This window comes from Helianthus annuus, chromosome 12 (assembly GCF_002127325.2).
Source record: "Helianthus annuus cultivar XRQ/B chromosome 12, HanXRQr2.0-SUNRISE, whole genome shotgun sequence".
Classification (NCBI taxonomy): Eukaryota; Viridiplantae; Streptophyta; class Magnoliopsida; order Asterales; family Asteraceae; genus Helianthus; species Helianthus annuus.
The window spans coordinates 11,543,494-11,564,873 of record NC_035444.2 but is presented as its reverse complement, the minus strand read 5'-3'; the positions used below and the strand labels follow the sequence as shown (position 1 = coordinate 11,564,873).

Genomic DNA, 21,380 nt, shown 5'->3' with positions numbered 1-21,380 from the left:
AGATGTAAATTCTAACCTAAGACAAGGCATAATTGTACATAAACATTTCGCAAAGCCAAATTTAAACTTCACTGGACAATTCACAAATTCGATACAACTGCAAGACAATTATCAAAGATTTGAAATATCACAATCAATTAGTCACAAATCAAAATAAGCACAATGTTTAAACCCTAGAAAATTCTTACAAAAATCTACATCGGGGTGAAACTCGAAGAGACTGGCTGTTCATGGTTGATGAAGCACGAACACCGGATGATGAACACGAGCCACGATCTTGATTATTGGATGAATGATGAAGATTAGGGTTAGGATTAGGATTAGATGATGATTGTGGATTGGATGGATGATGTTGGATTGATGATGATTCGTGTTTAGAATCGAATGATTGAAGGTGGTGATGATTGGTGATTCGAGATATGTTAGAGATGATGGTTGTGATGTAAAAAGGCTCCAAGAACCGATAATACTTTTAAAAACTCGTAACTTTCTATATTCCTTTCAAAATCTTGGTCAAACAAACTCAGAAATCAAAATCAGCGTCAAAGAAATAAGGAACATGTCGGCGACGCGACTGCTTGAACCAGTTTTCCAGCGACGCACTGTGCTACTATCTACGACCACTTTTGAGCGACAGGGTCGTCACCGACGCGGCTCCCAACTGTGGTTTTCTTTTTTTCATTTCATTTTGTGTGTCCGATTGGTCCCGATGTTCCGTCAAGCTCCCAAATAGCTCCTTAAACTCCGTTAGACCTGCAAAACACAAATTCAATTAAAGTAGACTATTCAAAACTCAAACTCATGTAAAACATAAACATTAAAACGATTAAAGAATGGGTTTTCAACCACGTATCACTTCACGCCTCTCTCTACTTATCGATGACAACAACAAAACCCACACATTTCTCATTCCCCCCCCCCCCCCAAACAACAAGGGTCGTAAATGGAAACGGTCAAGTGTGCATGGTGGTGGTTGTCATTAGGGTGGTGTTAAGCGTTTCTGAGGGTGGTGATTGTGAATGGTGGTCAGAGGTTACGGTGTTGATAAGTTGGTGTACTGGTGGAGGTGGTTGGTCCGAAGGTTTTGGGTAATAGATGAGTTCGTCAGGTTGATGGTGGTGATCCGATGGATGTTTTTATTAGACTATGAGCTCACGGGTTTAGTTAGGTTTTTAGGGTTACTCATAATCCCTATATATTGTAACCTACTCATTCAATAATGATCCAGCCTAGGCTCTATTCCGTTTCTGTCGTGCCACACACAAATAACCAAACCCTAGCCGTCACCACTTGAGAAAAACCCTAGACAGGGCGGTGTGCCGTCACTGCCCTGTCCAGCCGATGTTCGTTTTCCGTTTTCGGTTCTTTTTTTTCCAGTTTCATGTTCAAATAAAGCTTCGTTTTCGGTTCTAGATTCACCAGTGTTCTTACAGTCTCTTACCACATATATGATGCTACGGTTCATCTTATTTTCGCGTCTGCAACAAGCCGCCCCTTGCCGTAGTGCCGCCGCCGCTCATTAGACTACGGTCTCCTGCCGCGCCGCCGCCGATCATTAGACTACGGTCTCTCGCCGCGCCGCCTGCAGGATTACGATCCGCCGCTAACCGTCGCCGCCGCCGCACTACCGTATTGGATGCCTCTTGTAGGATTACGAGATCATTCAAAAACTGTGGATCGAAGATTATGGATTGAAGATTGCAAGATTATGGAATTTTGATCGAAATCGAAGACAGTTTTTTTAGGGTTTATTATTGTTTTCATATTTTTTCAGTCTAAGCTTCTAGTTCCTCCGCTACGACTGCGGGGGAGTATTAGACTATGAGCCCACGGGCTTAGCTAGGTTTCCAGGGTTACTCGTAATCCCTATATATTGTAACATACTCATTTAATAATGATCATTCAGTCTTTTATGGTTCTTACAGTTTTGTGGTTGTGTGGTGAGTTAGGTTGGTAGAGGTGGTGTTTGCTGATAAGATGAAGGTGTTGCATGTGGAAGTTAATTGCACGTGGTTTGGTTTGTGGTGGTGTGGAAAAGAGTAGATGGTGGTGGTTAATGGTGATGATGTAGGTGTAGGTGTAGGTCGGATGTAATAATGGTGGTGACGGAGGTGTACGTCGGATATAATAATGGTGGTTGGTAATTGTAGGTTGGAGTTGCGGTGGGTGTTGTTACGGTGGTGAAGCTCGTGAGTGGTGGGTTGTACGTTGGTGGACGGTGGCTCTAGGTTGTTACAGTGAGGTACAAAGGTTAGTGATGCGTAAGTGTGGAGGTGAAGGACCAATATTTTACCAATTTTTACCTTAAATACCGGTACCCAATTTTAGCGATTTTCAGTATCGGTATTTTTGATACCGTTACCGAGCTCATCCCTAGGTTGAACTGCATATAAAGGGGAACAGGGCACTCGCGAGACGGGTTCTCACTAGAACACTATCGTAACCCCATTGACCATGGCGTGGTGGTTTTCACGGGTTCACAAACTCGGGCGAGATGGAGCTTGAGGTGATAGGTTCACGAACCCGGACAAGATGGAGCTTGAGGTGACCGTTGTTGACGATCAGTTTAAAATAATAATATCTACGCGGGGGAGGGGGCCTATAGTCATATAGTAGATGGAAATAATAACTATGAGGATCGTTTACTAATCAATATAAGCTCTTAAGACTCGATCAGTTAATGTGGATAAGGTTTTTGTTGAATAAACGGTGAACCAAACAGAATGTCGATTATAACCATACAAGTAAGCAAACCTCGGTTTTGTTAACCTTATATTCTGACCGGAAAGATCAAATCCCGGTACGGATTGTTTTAGCGGTTTAATCCATTATTAGCGATTCGTATCTATTTAGGTGGGTTTAGATACAAAACAGGTTCGTAACAAGTCGAACATGGTAAAATATATTTTTGTTATAGTTTACAAACTAATTATGTTTATAAAATAGAGGAATTGACCTCTAATAATCCCAACTATAGGTCATTGGTCATTGACAGTCTCACCTTTGAATACTCCCCCACCAGTCCCACCGTTCACCTATTTTTCCTACACCGGCCCCCCGTTATAAAAACTTAACAGAGTTACGCTTTTTTCCAAATTACAAACAGTTGGGTTTTTATCAGAACAACGATGCGAATCCATTGATGGGAAACTTAACTCGAAATGGTGCTCCAAATGACTTGATTTTTGTTAATTGGAAAACTTAACACTCGACTTGAAGCGTCATTTTCATCGTTTAGAGCACCGTTTCGAGGTAAGTTTTACATCAATGAATTCGTATAGCTCTGATCAAAAGCCGTAAAAAATTGTTTGTAATTTGGAAAACAACACAACTCCGTTAAGTTTTTTTAATGAGGGACCAGTGTAGGAAAAATAGATGAAAGGTGTGACTGGTTGGGGAAATATTTAAAGGTGGGATTGTCAATGGCCAAAGACCTCTAGTTGGGATTGTTATAGGCCAATTCCCCTATTAAAATATCATATCAAATCTTGGATCATCTATTGATTAAAATACATTTTAAAGCAAATCTAAGTTTGACTTGTATAAATTAGGTTTGACTTATTAAATCTAACACCTTAGACTTGATAATTAGATGCAGATGAGGGGTTTATTCCTTACATCATGAGAATTATCAAGGTTTGTATTAATTTAAGAATGGTTGACTAGAATAGCTAGAAGCGTGCGCCAAATAAATGGTTCGAGAACAATTTGGGAGTGTGAGATATGATTGTTTAGTTTTGTATGAAGAGATGAGACAAAGGGTTGTTATTTATAGCAATGGAGGATTCTCGAGCTTTGAACAAGTGTCCAGTACATGAAGGTTAGTGTCGTCCAAATAAGAACAGAAGTGGCAAAATTCGAAACTAGGTGGCACAAGGTGGTGTAATACAGCTGCCAACGATTTTTTTTCTTTCAAAATCTATGCCTATTGCATCCTTTTTTTGTCATTGCAGGACCCTCAACTATCCATCTTTGATCCAGTGGTGATTTTTGTTGGGTTGGTAGGCTTTAGGGTAGCCGGCCCTAACTAGGGTTAGCCGACCCTAGTTGTTAGGCCCACTTAGTTAACTTGTTGACTAAGTAGGAAACCCTAATCTTATTCTATAAATACTCATGATGTAAATGTAGTATGTGTCATTTTATAAACAGTTGTGAACATCTGATAAAAAAGAAACCCTAGTTGCAACCCGTGAATGTAGGTCACCTTGACCGAACCACGTAAATTCCCGTGTTCTTTATTTTATGCGTGTGTGTGTTTGTTTCGCTTTCGCTCAAACCTACTATTATATGATACCCTAACAAGTGGTATTAGAGCCAAAGGTTCAGTTAAACACACGGTTCACACGGTTATCGCAAGAGAGGGAAAGAGTTAGACGAAAGATCTAGATCTATTGTTGATGTTGTTTCCACTGACGTGTTTACAGCTCGTACCTATTCTCTGGGTTAGGGCACGTAAGGTCTAAGGTTTGCGTCGTAGGGTTTGCTGTTGCAGATCTGGTGGTTTTTAGGGTGTTTGGAGATTAGAATATCGCTTCCTGAACCCTGGTTATTCGGTGATTTTACGCTCAGGTTTGCAGGAGAAGTCGTTGGTTCGGGACTTCGGGTTTCTGGTTAATTAAAGGTTGCTCGGGTTTCGGGTTGGTTCCTTGTGGTCTTTTTCTGGTTTTATCGTTTGCAATGGGTGAAGACGAGAAGTTCCGAATCGAGAAGTTCAACAGTATTAATTTTGCATGGTGGAGAATGCAAAACGGTACTAATTTTGCATGGTGGAGAATGCAAATAGAGGTGTTGCTTGGTGAATGTGATTTGGATGTGGTACTAGAAGAAAAACCTATTGGAATGGAGAAAGTTGTTGAAGCAATTTGGAACGTTGGCTTTGACGAGCGTTGCTTTTAATATCATGAAAGAAACAACTGCTCGTGGTATGTTAACAACTCTGTCAAATGTGTATGAGAAGCCGTCTGCCGGTAATAGGGTATTATTGATAAGCGAACACAGTAATCTGAGAATGAACGAGGGCAGTCCAATTGTTTAGGTTAGTAATTATGGGCATGAAGTTCGATGATGACACTCGGGCTATGATTTTGTTATATTCCTTACCTGATAGTTCGTCAGGGTTTGTGACAACGGTCACTGAAACTGCTGGAACCGGAAAATTTGAAGTTTGATCGGATCCGGGATAGTGTTTTGGGTGAAGACATTCGCCGGAGGAACTCTGGTGGAGGATCTACTTCTGGTGCGTTCAGTGTTAGTAGGGGAAGAGGTAATAACAGAAGCAGTGGAAGTCGTGGGAAAAGCTTGTCTAAAGCTGGGAAAAATGTGAGCTGCTGGAATTGTGGTGAAAAAGGGCATGTTAAAAACAAGTGTCCTGATTATAAGAAAGAGGATGGTAAACCGCATGTAAACAACGTTGTGTCAGCTGAATCTGGCAGTGACGTACCGGTTTGCTGTGAAGAGTCTACAGACCCTTAGGCTTTGGATTCTGGTTCTTCGTTTCATGCCTTGCACAACGGGGAGACGATGATGAATTTGAAAAAGGAGACTTTGGAAAGGTACGATTAGCTAACGGTCATGTTCTTAATGTTACGAGTACGGAAGATGTCAATATGAAGACTCCACTAGGCACTACATGGAACTTGTGGAATGTCAGGGTAATTCCAGGTTTAACGAAGAACCTTATTTTTGTTAATCAACTGGATAAACAGGGACTAGATGTTAAGTTGGGTGGTAGGAAGTAGAAGGTGATCGTTGTATCTAGTTAAGGTACCTACTGAGGGAGTACCCGTCCCTATATAACATAAAGTTTGGTTCACTGAATCTAGTAAGCAGAGAGGATTCAAATTGCAAACTTGAAACCTGGTGTTATGGGGATGTCAGTTGAATGTGGACAGGGGTCTAAGTTTAAGCCATTTAGGAGATTTAGTGATAGTGGGAACACAGGCCGTGTTCCGAGTACAATCACAAAGAACCGTTGGGTTTTGAAGTTGAAGGTTTCGACTCAAGAACAATGCCATCCTGGAAATAGTTTGCAAAGTATGGAGAGTGGTATTAATTCTCGATGCATCTCTGGAGCTGGTGGATCGTGTAAGCCGGTGAGACAAAGAATGGGTCAGTGACGGTTTCAATCACAGCTACACTGGAGCTTGTGGGAGCTTCAACTGGTCTCTCAAGTACTTGATGAGAGGCGTGGTTGCAACTAGGTGGCTTGGATGTGACTGGAGTCTAAGCTAATTCTTGGAACTGGAGGCTTGGAAGACTTGAACGTAAAGATTACTGAAGTTACTAGTGATGGGTTTCTTGGATGCTTTTTGTGAACTATGCAAAGCCTCTGAGTAGGAGATTGTTGAGCTCTTAGGCTTTAGGGCATCCAAACCTAATTAGGGTTAGCAGGCCCTAGTAGTTAGGCCCACTTAGTTAACTTGTTAACTAAGTAGGAAACCTTAATCTTGTTCTATAAATACCAATGATGTAATTGTAGTATGTGTCATTCTGTAACAGTTGTGAGCATCTAATAAAAGTGAAACCCTAGTTGCAACCTGTGGACGTAGGTCACCTTGACCGAACCACGTAAATTCTCGTGTTCTTTATTTTCTGTTGGTGTGTGTGGGTGGGTGTTTCGCTTCGCTTCCGCTCGAACCTACGCTAATCCATACCCTAACAATTTTAACCCCTTAACTTAGCTATTACAGGGAAGGTTCCAAACTTCCAAGACAAGACACGTGTCATCATTAGGATTGATGGAGAAACACCAGATGTTAGCACCATGTCTCCCACAACTTTTAAAAGAGTTTAATTACGCTTCCCTCTATGGTTTGTCAAAAATCATCATTTCAGTCCATTAGTTTAAAAATTGTCAAAACAGTCCATGTGGTTTCACTTTCGTGATTATTACAATCCACCCACACTAATGTCATCCAGTTATTCTGTTAGTTTATTTGAAATGACCATCATGCCCATGTTATTAAAATTAAAATAAAGAGTCAGTTATGTTTTTCATCCCTGTGTTTTGTTAAAAATAACCATTATAGTCTATCAGTTTATAAAAATTGCCAAAACAGTGCTTGTACCCTTCACTTTACTTTTCACTCTCATAGTTTCTTCAGATCCGGCCACCTAATTTTCCCTGTCACAATCGACGTTAATAGGAAAACTTGAGGCCTACTTGAAAACCTTGAGGGGTGGAGGTGAAGTATGAATGGCACCCTGTGTAGGGGTTGGAATTGGTAGAATTCATCGATAGAAAAGAAGTTGGTAGAAAAGAAGTTGGCCGATGATTTGTTTGAAGAGAATAGCCATGGGGTGGGTGGTAGTTTGATAACTATGGTGTGCATAATGAGGGTGGAGGTGGTCATCATTTAGGTATGTGTTAATGGTGGTAGGAGATGTTGAAGATGGATGAAGTGGAAAGGGTGTGGAGCCGGAGCAGGTGATCTTCAAGCTGGATTTGAGGAAACGAAGAAAGTGAAGGGTAGAGCAAAGGAAAGTATTTAGATGAAGTTGTTGACCGCCATTGTTGGTGAGTTGAAGGTGGAAGTTGTGAAAGTATTGATATTGTTTTAGCAATTTTTAGAACTAATGGACTCTAATGGTTATTTTTAACAAACCACATGGATGAAAAACGTAACTAACTCTTTACTTATTTTAATTTTAATAACAATGGCATTATGGTCATTTCAAATAAGCTAACAGAATAACTATAACTGGATGACGTTGGTGAGGGTGGACTGTAATAGTTACGAAAGTAAAACCACAAGGACTGGTTTTGGCAATTTTTAAACTAATGGACTGAAGTAGTGATTTATGACAAACCACATAGATGAAAAACATAATCAACTCTTTTAAAAATAACTCTTAAGATACATAATATCTCGCTCTTAACTTCTCAGCATCATACCAATGATGCTTGTACCTTTCACTTTACTTTTCACTCTCATTATATTTTTATAAGCCCCTTCTCGATCACGTTGCACACTTTTTTTCTTTGATCGCCACACATCTTCAAGTTCTACTAGAATCGAATGTAGGTGGTAAGTCGGATGAAAACAAAGTGCTTGAACTCTTCATTTTCTTTTTTTTTCCTTTGTAAAGAATTATAGTTGTAGTAGAGTAGAGTACGCGAAGAGATGCATGAAAAAATTTAATGTGTAAAAGGGATTTATATTATTATTTTTAAACGGTCAAATGACCATCGGCAACGGTCATCTCAAGCTCCATCTCGCCCAAGTTTGTGAAACCGTGAAAAAGCCACCACGTCATGGTCAATGGGGTTGCGGCAGTGTTCTATTGAACCATGAACCTGTCTCGCAAGTGCCCCGTCCCCCCTTATAATGTTGTTCCAACATAAAGATGAGCTCGGTACCGATACCAGTTTCGAAAGTACCAATACCAAAAATTGCCAAAATTGAGTACTGATACCGAAAATGCTCGGTATGGTACAGTACTGGTATTTGAAGGTAAAAATCGATAATAAAATTTGTACCATACCGAACCGAAGGTACCGTCGTACCGATACCGAAAACGCAAAATTGTGGGTACCAAATCGGTACTGAAAATGAATCATTACGAGAAATTTGGTACCGATGCCCGACAACAAATGCTCATCCCTAACCGGAAATGATCCAGTACGGAAAATTCAGTATCCGTGCCCATCGGTGCCCTGTAGCAAATGCTTATCCCTAGTTCAACCTTAGGGATAAAGATAAAACATACAAAGCTAGACATGAAATTGACAAATGACAAATCCTCCTTACTTTTAAAGAAGGAAGGTGATGTATACATACACCAGGAGTTGTACGCATATACCAGTTTTAAAAAGAAACTCAAAACATATATCTAAGTTAGGAGGTATAGGTCCTAAAATACATGGTAAAAACCTTTGGCAAAAAAAAAAAACCAGATGTGCAGAAATGAAGAATGTGATAAAAGAACCTCATGATGATAATAAAGATAGAGAAGTTAGAAAGATTCTCCTAACGATGTTGACATGAGACTCCAAATCCTCACACAGCCATTGTTTTTGTTTTTTACCAGGTGCTTCCTTAGTTTCATCAACTCCATCCTCCTGTTTTTTTAAATCAACAAACACAAAAACAAGAATTTAACATTGAAAGCTGTTGAGATGCACAAAAGAACCAGCAGACCCACCAAAAAGAACCAGCAGACCCACAAAAGTCTAACCAGTTAACTGGGTTACTCATGTTGTAATGAAGGCCCAAAACATTTTCAATTTCCATTAAGATTCAAAGATAGAAAATGTGTGTATGTTTCTTCTCCAAGAGCATGTGTTACCGCAGCGCCAAACGGCGCAGAACACAGACACGTCAGAGAGCGCGGAGGTGGAAGACCCTAACACATCAGTGCAGCCCTTGGCGGGTTTGCCGGAGGGCGAGTCGTGGCGTTTGGGGGGAGAAGGTTGTTGCAGGGTAATTTAAGTTATCTGCATATTTGACCAAATGCCTTAAATTTGGCCATAACATCATCATCATCATACTCAGTAAATCCCACCAATAGCACAGCTAAGGTAGGGTCTGACGAGGGTAAAGATGTAGACAGCCTTACCTCTACCCCGTAGGAATAGAGAGGCTGCTTCCAATGAGACCCCTGGCTCGATAGTAGTTTTGCATCAAGCCTTGGACATAAGGCACATAACACTTAGCAATTTGGCCATAACAACCAATAGAAAAGAGAAGGTAGGTGGATGGTGTAATTGAAAACTAAAAAAAAAAGATTAAAAAAACCAAATAAAAAAGTAATAATTAATTTTTAACACTTATAAATACCCCATATAATTCAAAACCCATCACTCCAAAATGCTGCTCTTCTCCCACGATGTTCGTATTCTTAACAAGTTATTTTTTTAATATGGATCAAAGATGTGATTACTGACCCGCGTTCAAGACTTCAAGTTCAACTCATACAAACAATATACAATACGGGGCCGGTGGTTGAGATGTACCCGATTCACAACCACAATGGGTACCCGAAACACAACCCCCGTTATTTCCATTTACCCTAAACGCACCCACCACAACGTGAACCCGAACCACAACTAACAAAACGCTAACATAAAATAATATAAACAAGTCAGTGAGCCATCTAGATTGTTTATTTGTTTTATAGTGTTTACACTAATTATTTTTAAAATTAATATAACTTATATTTTAAAATTAATATAACTTATACTTATATTTAATTTTGTTGCATTTGTGATAAATTTTTGTTAAATATAGGTTTTTTTTTTTTCTATTTTCGTTGTATTTTTATTAAAAATTTAATAAATTTTAACTTTTTTAGATTCAAGTGTATTTAATAATATTTAATTACATTTGTTAATATATAAATTAACATAAATAAATAATAAAATAATGATAATTATATAATGATTACCTAATCACCAACCAACCACTCTCATTACACCCCTTTTGTGCATTTCTAAGTGAGAAAAAAGTGCGATTGCCTACATGGCAATAGTTTTTTCTCACCCAAGCCCACATGCCCAGTAAAATCACACCAATAGCAAATCTATTGATAGGGTCCAGAGAGGGTGGGACGTAGACACACCATACCTCTATCTTGGCGGATAAAGAGGTTGCTTCAAAGGAAACCCAACTCAAGAACTAGATTTGAAATTGAAATTTGCTAAAAGGAATTGGAAGTTATCAAAAAAATTGGAATTTGTAATGAATTTGCAATAATAAAGGCATTAAAATATATCACTGTGGCCACCACCTCTCGGTCACACTGTTGGGTTCGTAGGCTTTAGGGTAATTGGGTAACAGGCCCTAATTAGGGTTAGCCGGCCCTAGTTGTTAGGCCCACTTAGTTAACTTGTTGACTAAGTAGGAAACCCTAATCTTGTTCTATAAATACCTATGATGTAATTGTAGTCTGTGTCATTCTGTAAACAGTTGTGAACATCTAATAAAAGTGAAACCCTAGTAGCAATCCGTGGACATAGGTCACCTTGACCGAACCACGTAAATTCTCGTTTTCTTTATTTTCTGCTAGTGTGTGTGTGTGTGTGTGTTTGTTCCGCTTCCTCTCGAGCCTACTCTGATCCGATACCCCTAACAAGTGGTATCAGAGCCATAGGTTTAGTTCAACACACGGTTTCACACGGTTATGGCAGGAGAGGGAGAGAGCTGGACAAGAGATTTTGATCTGTTGTTGCTGTCGTTGCCGCTGATTTGTTTACGGCCCATACCTATTCTCTGTTTACGGCTCTCATAAGGTCTAGAGTTTGCGCCGTAGGGTTTGCTGTTGTAGATCTGGTGGCTTTAGGGTGTTTGGCGATTAGGGTTTCGGTTCTTAAACCTTGGTTATTCGCTGATTTTACGCTCGGGTTTGCAAGAGAAATCGCTGGTTCAGGTACTTCGGTTTTCTGGTTTATTGAAGGTTGCTATGGCTGAAGACGGGAAGTTTCGAATCGAGAAGTTCAACGGTACTGATTTTGTATGATGGAGAATGCAAATAGAGGCGTTGCTTGGTGAATGCGATTTGGATGTGGTATTGTTAGAAAAACCTGCTAGAATGGAGAAAGCTGCTCAAGCAATTTGGAACTCAAAGAACAAAAAGGCACGAGGTAAAATTACATTTGCTTTGACGAGAAGCGTTGCTTTTAATATCATGAAAGAAACAATTGCTTGTGGTATGTTAACAGCTCTGTCAAATATGTATGAGAAGCCGTCTGTCGGTAATAGAGTGTTCTTGATGAGGGAACTGTTTAATATGAGAATGAACGAGGGCAGTCTAGTTGTTGATCACATTAACAAAGTCAATTCGATTTTGTCCAGGTTAGCAACTGTGGGCATGTAGTTCGATGACGACACTCATGCTGTGATTTTGTTATCTTCCTTACTTGATAGTCCGTTAGGGTTTATGACAACAGTCACTGAAACTGCTGGAACTGGAAATTTGAAGTTTGATCGGATCCGGGATAGTGAATTTTAGGTGAAGACATTCATCGGAGAAACTTTAGTGGAGGATCTACTTCTAGTACATTCAGTGTTAGTAGGGGAAGAGGTAATAACCGAAGCAGTGGGAGTCGTGGGAAAAGCTTGTCTAAAGCTGGGAAAAATGTGAGGTGTTGAAATTGTGGTGAAAAGGGACATGTTAAAAACGAGTGTCCTGATCCTAAGAAAAAGGATGGTAAACAACATGTAAACAGTGTTGTGTCAAATGAATCTGATGGTGACGTACTGGTTTGCTGTGAAGAGTCTATAGATTCTTGGGCTATAGATTTTGGTTTTTCGTTTCACGCCATGCACAGCGGGGAGACGATGCTGAATTTGAAAAAAGGAGACTTTGGAAAGGTACAATTAGCTAACGGTCATGTTCTTAACGTTACAGGTATGGGAGATGTCAATCCGAAGACTCCACTAAGAACTACATTGGAACTTGCAGAATGTCAGGATAAGTCCAGGTTTAACGAAGAAACTTATTTTTGTTAGTCAACTGGATAAATAAAGACTAGATGTGAAGTTTGGTGGTGGGAAGTGGAAGGTGATTGATGGAAATCTTGTTGTTGCCAGTGGGAGGAGACGAGGATCGTTGTATCTAGTTGATCGTTGTATCTAGTTGAGATACCTGCCAAGAGAGTAGCCGTCCCTGTTAAGCATAAAGTCTGGTTCACTGAATCTAGTAAGCGGAAGAGGGTTCAATTTGCAAATTTGAATCCTGGTGCTTTGGGGATGTCAGTTGAATGTGGTTAGGGGGTCTAAGTTTAAGCCAGTCAGGGGATTTGGTGATAGTGGGAGCACGGGTCGTGTTCCGAGTACAATCACAAAGAACCGTTGGGTTTTGAAGACGAAAGTTCCGACTGAAGAAAAAAACTCTCCTGGAAATAGTTTACAAAATGTGGATAGTGGTATTAATTCTCGGTGTATCTCTGGAGCTCGTGGATCGTGCTAGCTCGTGGATTTGGTGATATTGGGTTAAAGCTTATGGGAGCTTCAACTGGTCTCTCAGGTACTTGATGAAAGGTATGGTTGCAACTATGTGGCTTGGATGTGACTAAAGTCTTAGCTTTTTCTTGGAACTGGAGGCTGGGAGGACTTGAACGTAAAGATTACTGAAGTTACTGGTGATGGGTTTCTTGAATGCCCTTTGTGGACTATGCAAAGCCTCCGAGTGAGAGATTGTTGGGTTCGTATGCTTTAGGGTAGACCGCCCTAATTAGGATTAGCCGGCCCTAGTTGTGAGGCCCACTTAGTTAACTTGTTGACCAAGTAGGAAACCCTAATCTTGTTCTATAAATACCTATGATGTAATTATAGTCGATGTCATTCTGTAAACAATTGTGAGCATCTAATAAAAGTGAAACCCTAGTTGCAACCTGTGGAAGTAGGTCACCTTGACCGAACAACGTAAATTCTCGTGTTCTTTATTTTCCGCTAGTGTGTGTGTGTGTTTATTCCGCTTCCGCTCGAGCCTACTCTGATCCGATACCCTTAACACACACCACCGCCGATGACACAGCCTCACACCCCCACTCCCACTCCCACTCCCACTCCCGCACCCGTCGCCTTAAGCACCAAAACGCTCATTATTACAACAACCGCCGCCCTGATCATCTATCCCAGCTACCTTGGTAACCTCTGACGCCACAAGGGCGATGTCGTTGCCGGTGCATGGATGCAAAGTGGCCAGTGGCGGATCGACAACGATGAGTGGTCAAAGATTCCTTCACACTTTGGAATGATTTTAAACTCCTTTACATGAAGAAATTTGAAGGAATTGACTTCGACTCCGATTCCTTTCACAACCAAACACATTTAAGAATGAAATTGAGATTCCAATTCCAACAAATTCTACAAACCAAACACACTAAGAAATGGTATTTAATTTCCAATTACCTTGAATTTCACAAACCAAACGCACTCTTAGGATCACCGATCAAGTATTGCTTCTCAAGCTCAAACATAGGCAATCACCTTAACATGATGCATCAACACACATCCAAAAACCCAATTTCAATGCATCACTATAAACTATTAAGGTCTTGGTTCCTTTGGAATAACACCGAATACTCTCAACTTTTGTTTCAAAGTTTAAATCACCTTGTTTTGTCTAGTGTTCAAGTCCACAAGAACTTCACTCCTCATCAAAGCCATCAATAAGCTATTTTCAAAAATACTAAATAAATATCCTATAATATCCAACTAACCCCAAGAAGCTTCGATTCTTAAATGGGGTTCTTACGGGTTCTAATTCAACACGCCTTAAATTTAAACGAGCCTACTTGTAAGCGAACAGGTTCACGTGTACATCATCTATGCTCACCAGTGTGGCAAATGTGTCTCAAAAACTAGACTTCAAACCGCCAAAAGTCACACTTCAAGAATTTAACGAACAACTCACTTAAAAGTTATCCCTTGCTGCAAGTATTGTTCATGTTCTTACTCTTCAAGTTGATAAGAATTTTATCCATGAGCATTGTTACTAAATTGTCGATAAGGTTGACACACCCACTTCATTAAAATCCATGAATGTTATTAGTTTATTCGTCAACATGCCCTTTCAACGTACCTTGTTAATCAACACACTTCTAGAGTCAACTTAATCAATTGATCCAAATGGGTCACATCAAACCCGCCTATCGCCATAATCTCAGCATTCACTTTTCTAATTGTGCAACCACCAAATCCCAATTTTACTAACTCAGAGACACTATTAGGTTGTCTTTACTACTAAGACTTCATCTAGTAGTTCATTTGCTCGTAAATTAAATTGTCTACAAAACTTGATCTCTCACGAATGAACAATTCACACCCAAATAGAACGATACACTAGTATGTAGAGATTTGACTTAGATAGAACGTACCTGTCAGCTAATCTATGCCTCTAGCCCTCCTTCGTTGGCAATCATCTCAAAAGCACGAAACTTATGTCTTTAAGGGGGCCTCCTTCTTGCCTTTTTTCTCGGGCCTCGGGCCATTGGGACAAACCGAGTGTTTGTGCCCTGGCTCCCCACAACCATAGCAGAGTCGGGGTTTGCTTGTGCACTCCTTGCCTATGTGACCCGTCTGCCCACATATATAGCAGCCTTTGAAATTATAGCACTCACCATAGTGATTTTGTTTGCACTTGATACACCACTTTTTCTGTTTATTCTTATTAGCCTCTTCACGTTCCTTCTTTTTCTGGGATGCACTTTTGAACTTCTTCGTCGCTGGTTCCTCATCTTGAACGGCTAGCTCTTTCTCCCTTTTATAATACAAACATATCAAATGAGAACCACATGGAGATTTGTGAACCGAGAGAATCACTATCAACCAATCAAATTTAAAAAAAAAAATACTTTTATTCTATGCTACTAATTGAAAAAATATGAAAAAATATGTGTAAATCGACAGGTTACATAAACGTACATCGTAAACTGCATATATACATCTACATATGTGTACATTTTCATGTTACATGTATGCATATCGCCAATCTACATATATTTTTTTGGTTTTTTTACTTTTACAATAATAAACTTCTAATAAAAAAAGGTAGAAAAAATAAATTAAAATAATAACCTTTTACAATAATAACCCTATATTTCAAAAACAATAAAAGAAAACAAAATTAAGCTGACACGAATGAATTTAGTCCCTCTCTATATCTAGAACTCTCAAGTTATAGATAACAATTACCTATATCTTCATTGTTCAAAAATCAGTATTGCATTAATAAACCACAGAAATATTCTTTTAACTCCAAACTTTCTCAAAACAATAAGACGCTAACACAAGACATTTCAAACGGTTGACTAATGCATTTAATGTTGTAGTTACCTTAGAATAGCAAGATCTTGCTCCTCCCTATGTGGCGGTAGTTGTAACGGAGAATGAGCACTACTAGGCGGTAGTTGAGATGGAATATAAGCACTATTAGGAGGTAGTTGAGATGAATAATGAGAACCATCAGGCGGTAGTTTAGGTGGTTGTTGAGATGGAAAATGAGCACTGCCATGAGGTAGTTTGGAAGGATAAACAGGACTATCACGCGGTGGTTGAGATAGAAAACCGGAACCACTCGGCGCTGGTTGAGACGGAAAACGAGCATTATCAGGTGACGGTTGAGATGAAATAGCAGCTTTATCAGACGGCAGTTGAAATGGAAAATGAGCAAAGTGTATTCGCAAGTCTGGTGAATTGGGTTTCTTGTTGTCAAACTTGTAACCTGTTTAGCATTCCATACACTCCATTGTTAACTTCTCAAAATTAGAGAACAATCAAAACAAAACATCTTCAATACAATTAGAACTTAGGGGCTGTTTGGTAGCCTCTTAATAATTCCATTAAGAGGCCACCTCTAAATCAGTTAGAGGTAATGATTAAGTGATAAGATGATGTTGAATGGTTAAGAGACAGATTTACCGTTGCCATAATAAACTTAACCCTAAAACCACCCGCCGCCACCACCACCACCACCACTCACTACGACCACGACCACCACCACTGCCGCCAACCATCACCGCCAACCACCCGCCACCACCGTTAAACACCCACCACCATCGTCAACCACTACCACCACCCGTCACCGCCAACTACCACACCCCACCCACCCGCCAACAACACCGCCAACAACCACCATCACCACCCGCCAACTACCACCCCCCACCCACCCGCCAACAACCACCATCACCACCCGCCAACCACCAGATACATTTCATTCAGCACAAAATAGTTCAAAGGGGTAAAATAGTCATTTTGCACAGTTATTCAAAGCTTTGGCCAAACAGCACTTTAGTAGTTGAGAATCTCTTAACCATTCAAAACCTTTTACTGGTTCATCACTGGCACTTACTGGTTCATAGGTTGCCAAACAGCCCCTTAGAGAACAAAATTCAAATTTTAAATTTAGTAGATTGGCCAAACCTTGAAGAGCTTCCAAAGCCGTTAAAGCACGATTGGAATCTGAGAACTCAACAAAGCACAAAACCATGGGTTTATCTGTATTCTGCAATCAATGATCGTATGATGTAAATATCCAATAGTAGCAGATCATGATTAAAGATTAAAAAGCAGATTGCGTTTTCACATAATTCCTAGTTTCTGGGTTTGCAAAACTGTCGAAAAAGAAACACTGGAACTTATGGCGAACTCTAAAAATTATCGCAAAATCGTAAATCATAATATTACGGAATAATTTGTGAAACTGACAGCAAAAACAACTGTATTTTTCAAAAATCACTTATACTGTTATACAGCTAAAAAAAGCATGAACAAAGATGGAAGGAAACTAGGTTACAAAATTACAGATCAGCACAGGAAAACCAAATAAATGCTCTTAAACAGAGTAAGAATGAAAACCCGTGTGTGCCAACAGCCAATCAGAAATAAATTTCTCATTTGGTTGTACGAATTTTAACCAATATTTCTTACATGAGTAATATTCAAGTTTTCAAATAACATACACTGCTGAAATCGTACACGCATGGTACACTATAATCGTGTGGGCCAGAATATGGGCTAACAAAAATAACCCTTAATTATTCCAATAACATTTATCGATTTATTGTCCAGTCGTGTGCAAGGTAATCCGAAACGTGTGGTAACAAGACATTAAACTGCAACTTATATATAGATATCATATCTAAATCTAAGGAACCGTTTATGTTTGTATATGACTATATGTTATGCAGATCCATCATGATGACAAGAATGCACCTTATATATAGATATTTGTTTTTAGTCATTTAATTGTTAAACAATATTATTGGACTGTGTACAAGTACTTCTTAGTGACCATGTAATGAGAACACTTCGAATATCCAAGAAACATCATTAAAAGACCAAAAGCCTCCAAACTTCAAAGTTGCTTTACACGTAATCACCTAAAAGCCCATGCACAAACTTATACGCCTCTTAACACGTTTTTTTTTCTATATTTCTTTTCGCTTTCGTTTTTGTTCTTAACAGGCAATATGCATTTATTCAAATTATTTTATCTGGTAACATTTATCTGCTTTCGTTTTTGTTCTTAACAGGAAATTTTCATGTTAACAAGCCAATTGGCCAACAGACTCCTACCCATGGTTATTAAAGGCGCTAGGCGCATAGGGCTCGCCTGGGCCTAGGCGCAAAGGGAAAAAAAGCGAGGGCCTGAGAAAAATAAAGCACATAATGATCAAAATTTAAAAATATATTATGTATTAGAAAAAGAATACTATTCTTCAAATAAATTAAACAAAGTCTATTATGTAACACTTTATATCATCTAATTAGTACCAAAATAGGCAAATTGGATTTAAATAATCCCAACTCACTGTTATTGGCCAATAATAATCCCAACTCATTTAATCACCAATAATAATCCGAACTATTCACTTTTGTTTGTAAAATACTCCCAGTTAAAAAAACACTAACTAGGTTAAAAATTTGCTGATGTGGCATCTGATGTGGCACTTTTAGCTGATGTGTCATATGATGTGGCATTTTTTATGACGTGGCAGTTGATGTGGCAGTCTACGTGGCATTTTTTATGACGTGGCAGCTGATGTGGCAGTTAATGTGGCATTTTTGATGACGTGGCAACTGATGTGGCATGTGACGTGGCAAGCCACATCAGCAAATTTTTAACCTAGTTAGTGTTTTTTTAACTGAGAGTATTTTACAAACAAAATGAATAGTTCGGATTATTATTGGTGATTAAATGAGTTGGGATTATTATTGGCCAATAACAGTGCGTTGGGATTATTTAAATCCAATTTGCCACCAAAATATTAGTGTATTAGTGTAGAAAAGTAGTTTTCCTTGAATAAAAGTAGAAATCTGGCTAGAATCTTGTCGGGATTTAGAGAATTTGGCCGGAACCTCTCCGGAATCTAGGAATCTCGCTGAAATGTGCCCCTGAACCATCACCTGGAGAATTAAAGCGCAATTTCCTCGACTTAAAGGGCAATTGCCTCGCCTCGCCTCGCCTGAAAAATGGGCCTAGGCGCAAGAGGCAATAGCTTTTAACAACTATGCTCCTACCTAACCTTTTTAACACAAGCAGCATACCGTGCTTTTTGAAAATAATACTTTTAAGGTTATCTTTATGCATTCTAAAGAACAAAAACCTAAACTAATATTATAAACAAACGTTATTACAAACAAAGAGAATAAAAGAAAAGTAATAATAAACTTACATGTCTTGGCTCCTTGTGTACAAGTCTAATTTCTTGAAAGCCAGAGAAAGGACGGAACAGATCTTTTGCCGTGTGTTAAGGAACAATATCCATATATATATAGTATTATTAGACAAAATATACTTGTAAGCATCAGTCAACCAATACTAGCTGAAAGCTTTAAAGTTTAAACTAATTGCAACTTCATTTTCTCTCGCTAGACAACGCGTACGCATATATTCTCCGGTGCACGTTCACCCTCCCCCCAATCCCGTAAATACTGCAACAGTTTCCATTTGGGGTTTTCCCACGTAAATGGCAACGCATGTCAACATTAACTACTTTTTTTGCCTTTTTTATCACTAAATCTTTTTGGCATTATTGATTCTGGTTAATAAATGTAGACTCTCATTTGATTAACTGTAACACCTTTCCTAAACAACACATTGATTGAAACTGAGTCAACTAACACCTCTATATGAAAGGATACGAGATACTTCTCTCCGGGAACAGTCAGACGGGAGCCCATCCACAAACAAAACATTGGATTCCGGACCTCTAACTGGGATACTATCAGCCTTCCTCAAGGAATCAGGCCTGTCATTTAATATGTCGGGAATCCCGGGCACAGTTCCATGTAAAACATCTCTTCTTCCAATCGAATACGGATCTTCCCAAGTAGACGGGTAACCGTTAGAGCTAGGTTCAGGGCGCGCGCCAATGCCCAATCCAGTTCTCTCTCCCAGGATCTTTAAAGAATAAACAGAAAACGGACCCATTATTGCCTAACACATCAATGAAAATTTCATATAACATGACATAAACATAACAACATGTGCAATTCTTACATCCTTCTGTAAATAATCAGATGACGGCCGCCAAGGTTGGGACGATAATGTCGATGCATCAGATTGTAAGTAGCCAGAATAGGCACCTGTAACAGATAAACTGGATCTGATTAGTGAAACAAATTAGGGTTTTTCACAGACACAATTTTAAAACTTCAAAATTCCATACTAATGTAACACATATAAACCCGAGATTGTTTAACCTTAAACTTCAAAAGTATTTGATTCTTTTCCCTAAACATCAATACCTATTCTGCAAAATTGACTCGAAAACTCTTAATTATATGTAAAAAATCATACTACTGAAACATATATAAACCCTAGATTGTTCAAACTTCAAAACTATTTGAACCCTTTCAATAAGTGTTCCTCAAAACTGACTCGAAAACTCTTAACTATACGTAATTCATACTACTGAAACATATATGAACCCTAGATTGTTTAAACTTCATAATTAATTAATTCTTTCCACTAAGCATCAATAACTGTTCCCCTGAATTGACTCAAAAACTCTCAACTATATGTAATTCATACTACTGAAACATTTATCAACCGTAAATCGTTTAAACTTCTTCTATTCACTAAGCATCAATAACTGTTCTCCAAAATTGACTCAAAAACTATTAACTATATGTAATTCATACTACTGAAACATATATAAACCCTAGATTGTTTAAACTTCAAACTATTTGATTCTTTTCCCTAAACATCAATAACCAACTCTTAATCATATGTAATTCATACTACTGAAACATATATGAACCCTAGATTGACTCAAAAAACTCTTAATAACATGCAATTCATCCTGCTGGAAACTCTTAATTGTATGTAATTACGGTTACACGATACGATAGATTGAATAGAAGTGGAATTAGGTTAATCACAAAGCCGATTATCAAAATCGAAACAGCGAATATGATAACTTAATGAATAATTTGAGGAATTAGGGTTTATTCGAGAGGAAGAAGGTGTGCGGATACCTCTGTCAGCGGAAGCGGTGTATCGCCAATAAGGATCCGCCATTGTTGTTGTTCGATTGATAAACTTCTTGTTTATGCCTCAAATGTCGGTTTTTTGTTCTTGATTTTCTGAATTTGATTGAATTGAACCCTTTTTTCTTTGATTATAATAAACTAGGTTATAACCCGTGTATTACACGGGTTGAATAAATAAATTTTATATACTAAATAATAAAACAATATATTTTTAAAAACCTCATTTATTGCACGAGTTGAATAAATATAATTTTATATATTAAATAATAAAAAGTTATATCTATAAGAACCATATTGTATGGGTTGAATAAAGGTAATTTTATATACCAAATAAAAAAAGTTATATCTTTAAAACTATGTGTATTACACGGGTTACATAAATGTAATTTTATATACCAAATAATAAAAAAATTACATCTTTAAAAATATGCGCATTAC

The 21,380-nt window shown here is 38.7% G+C and overlaps 1 protein-coding gene across 3 annotated transcripts; it reads right to left on the bottom strand.

The window, feature by feature from the left end:
• Positions 1-98: 98 nt before the first annotated feature.
• Positions 99-21,073, bottom strand: LOC110894049. 3 transcript variants are annotated; one of them, XM_022141214.2, is made up of 8 exons: positions 20,928-21,073; positions 19,948-20,033; positions 19,590-19,848; positions 19,121-19,182; positions 16,866-16,947; positions 15,780-16,167; positions 14,822-15,204; positions 99-753 (listed from the first exon to the last, which is right to left on the bottom strand). In XM_022141214.2, exons 1-7 carry the CDS (start codon positions 20,968-20,970, stop codon positions 14,883-14,885), a joined length of 1,242 nt encoding a protein of 413 aa, XP_021996906.1. In that variant the 5' UTR covers positions 20,971-21,073; the 3' UTR covers positions 99-753; positions 14,822-14,882. The 3 variants fall into 3 exon arrangements, with proteins under 3 accessions (XP_021996906.1, XP_021996904.1, XP_021996907.1); XM_022141212.2 differs by lacking the exon at positions 99-753 and adding an exon at positions 8,726-9,061; XM_022141215.2 differs by lacking the exons at positions 99-753; positions 14,822-15,204 and adding an exon at positions 8,726-9,061.
• Positions 21,074-21,380: the final 307 nt, after the last annotated feature.

Coding starts and splice junctions, on each gene's coding strand:
- LOC110894049 (XM_022141214.2), bottom strand. CDS start 20,970: ATGGCGGATCCTTATTGGCGATACACCGCTTCCGCTGACAGAG. Junction 19,849..19,947: donor CTGATTATTTACAGAAGGAT/GTAAGAATTGCA, acceptor TATTCTTTAAAG/ATCCTGGGAGAGAGAACTGG. Junction 16,948..19,120: donor TACACAAGGAGCCAAGACAT/GTAAGTTTATTA, acceptor CATTGATTGCAG/AATACAGATAAACCCATGGT.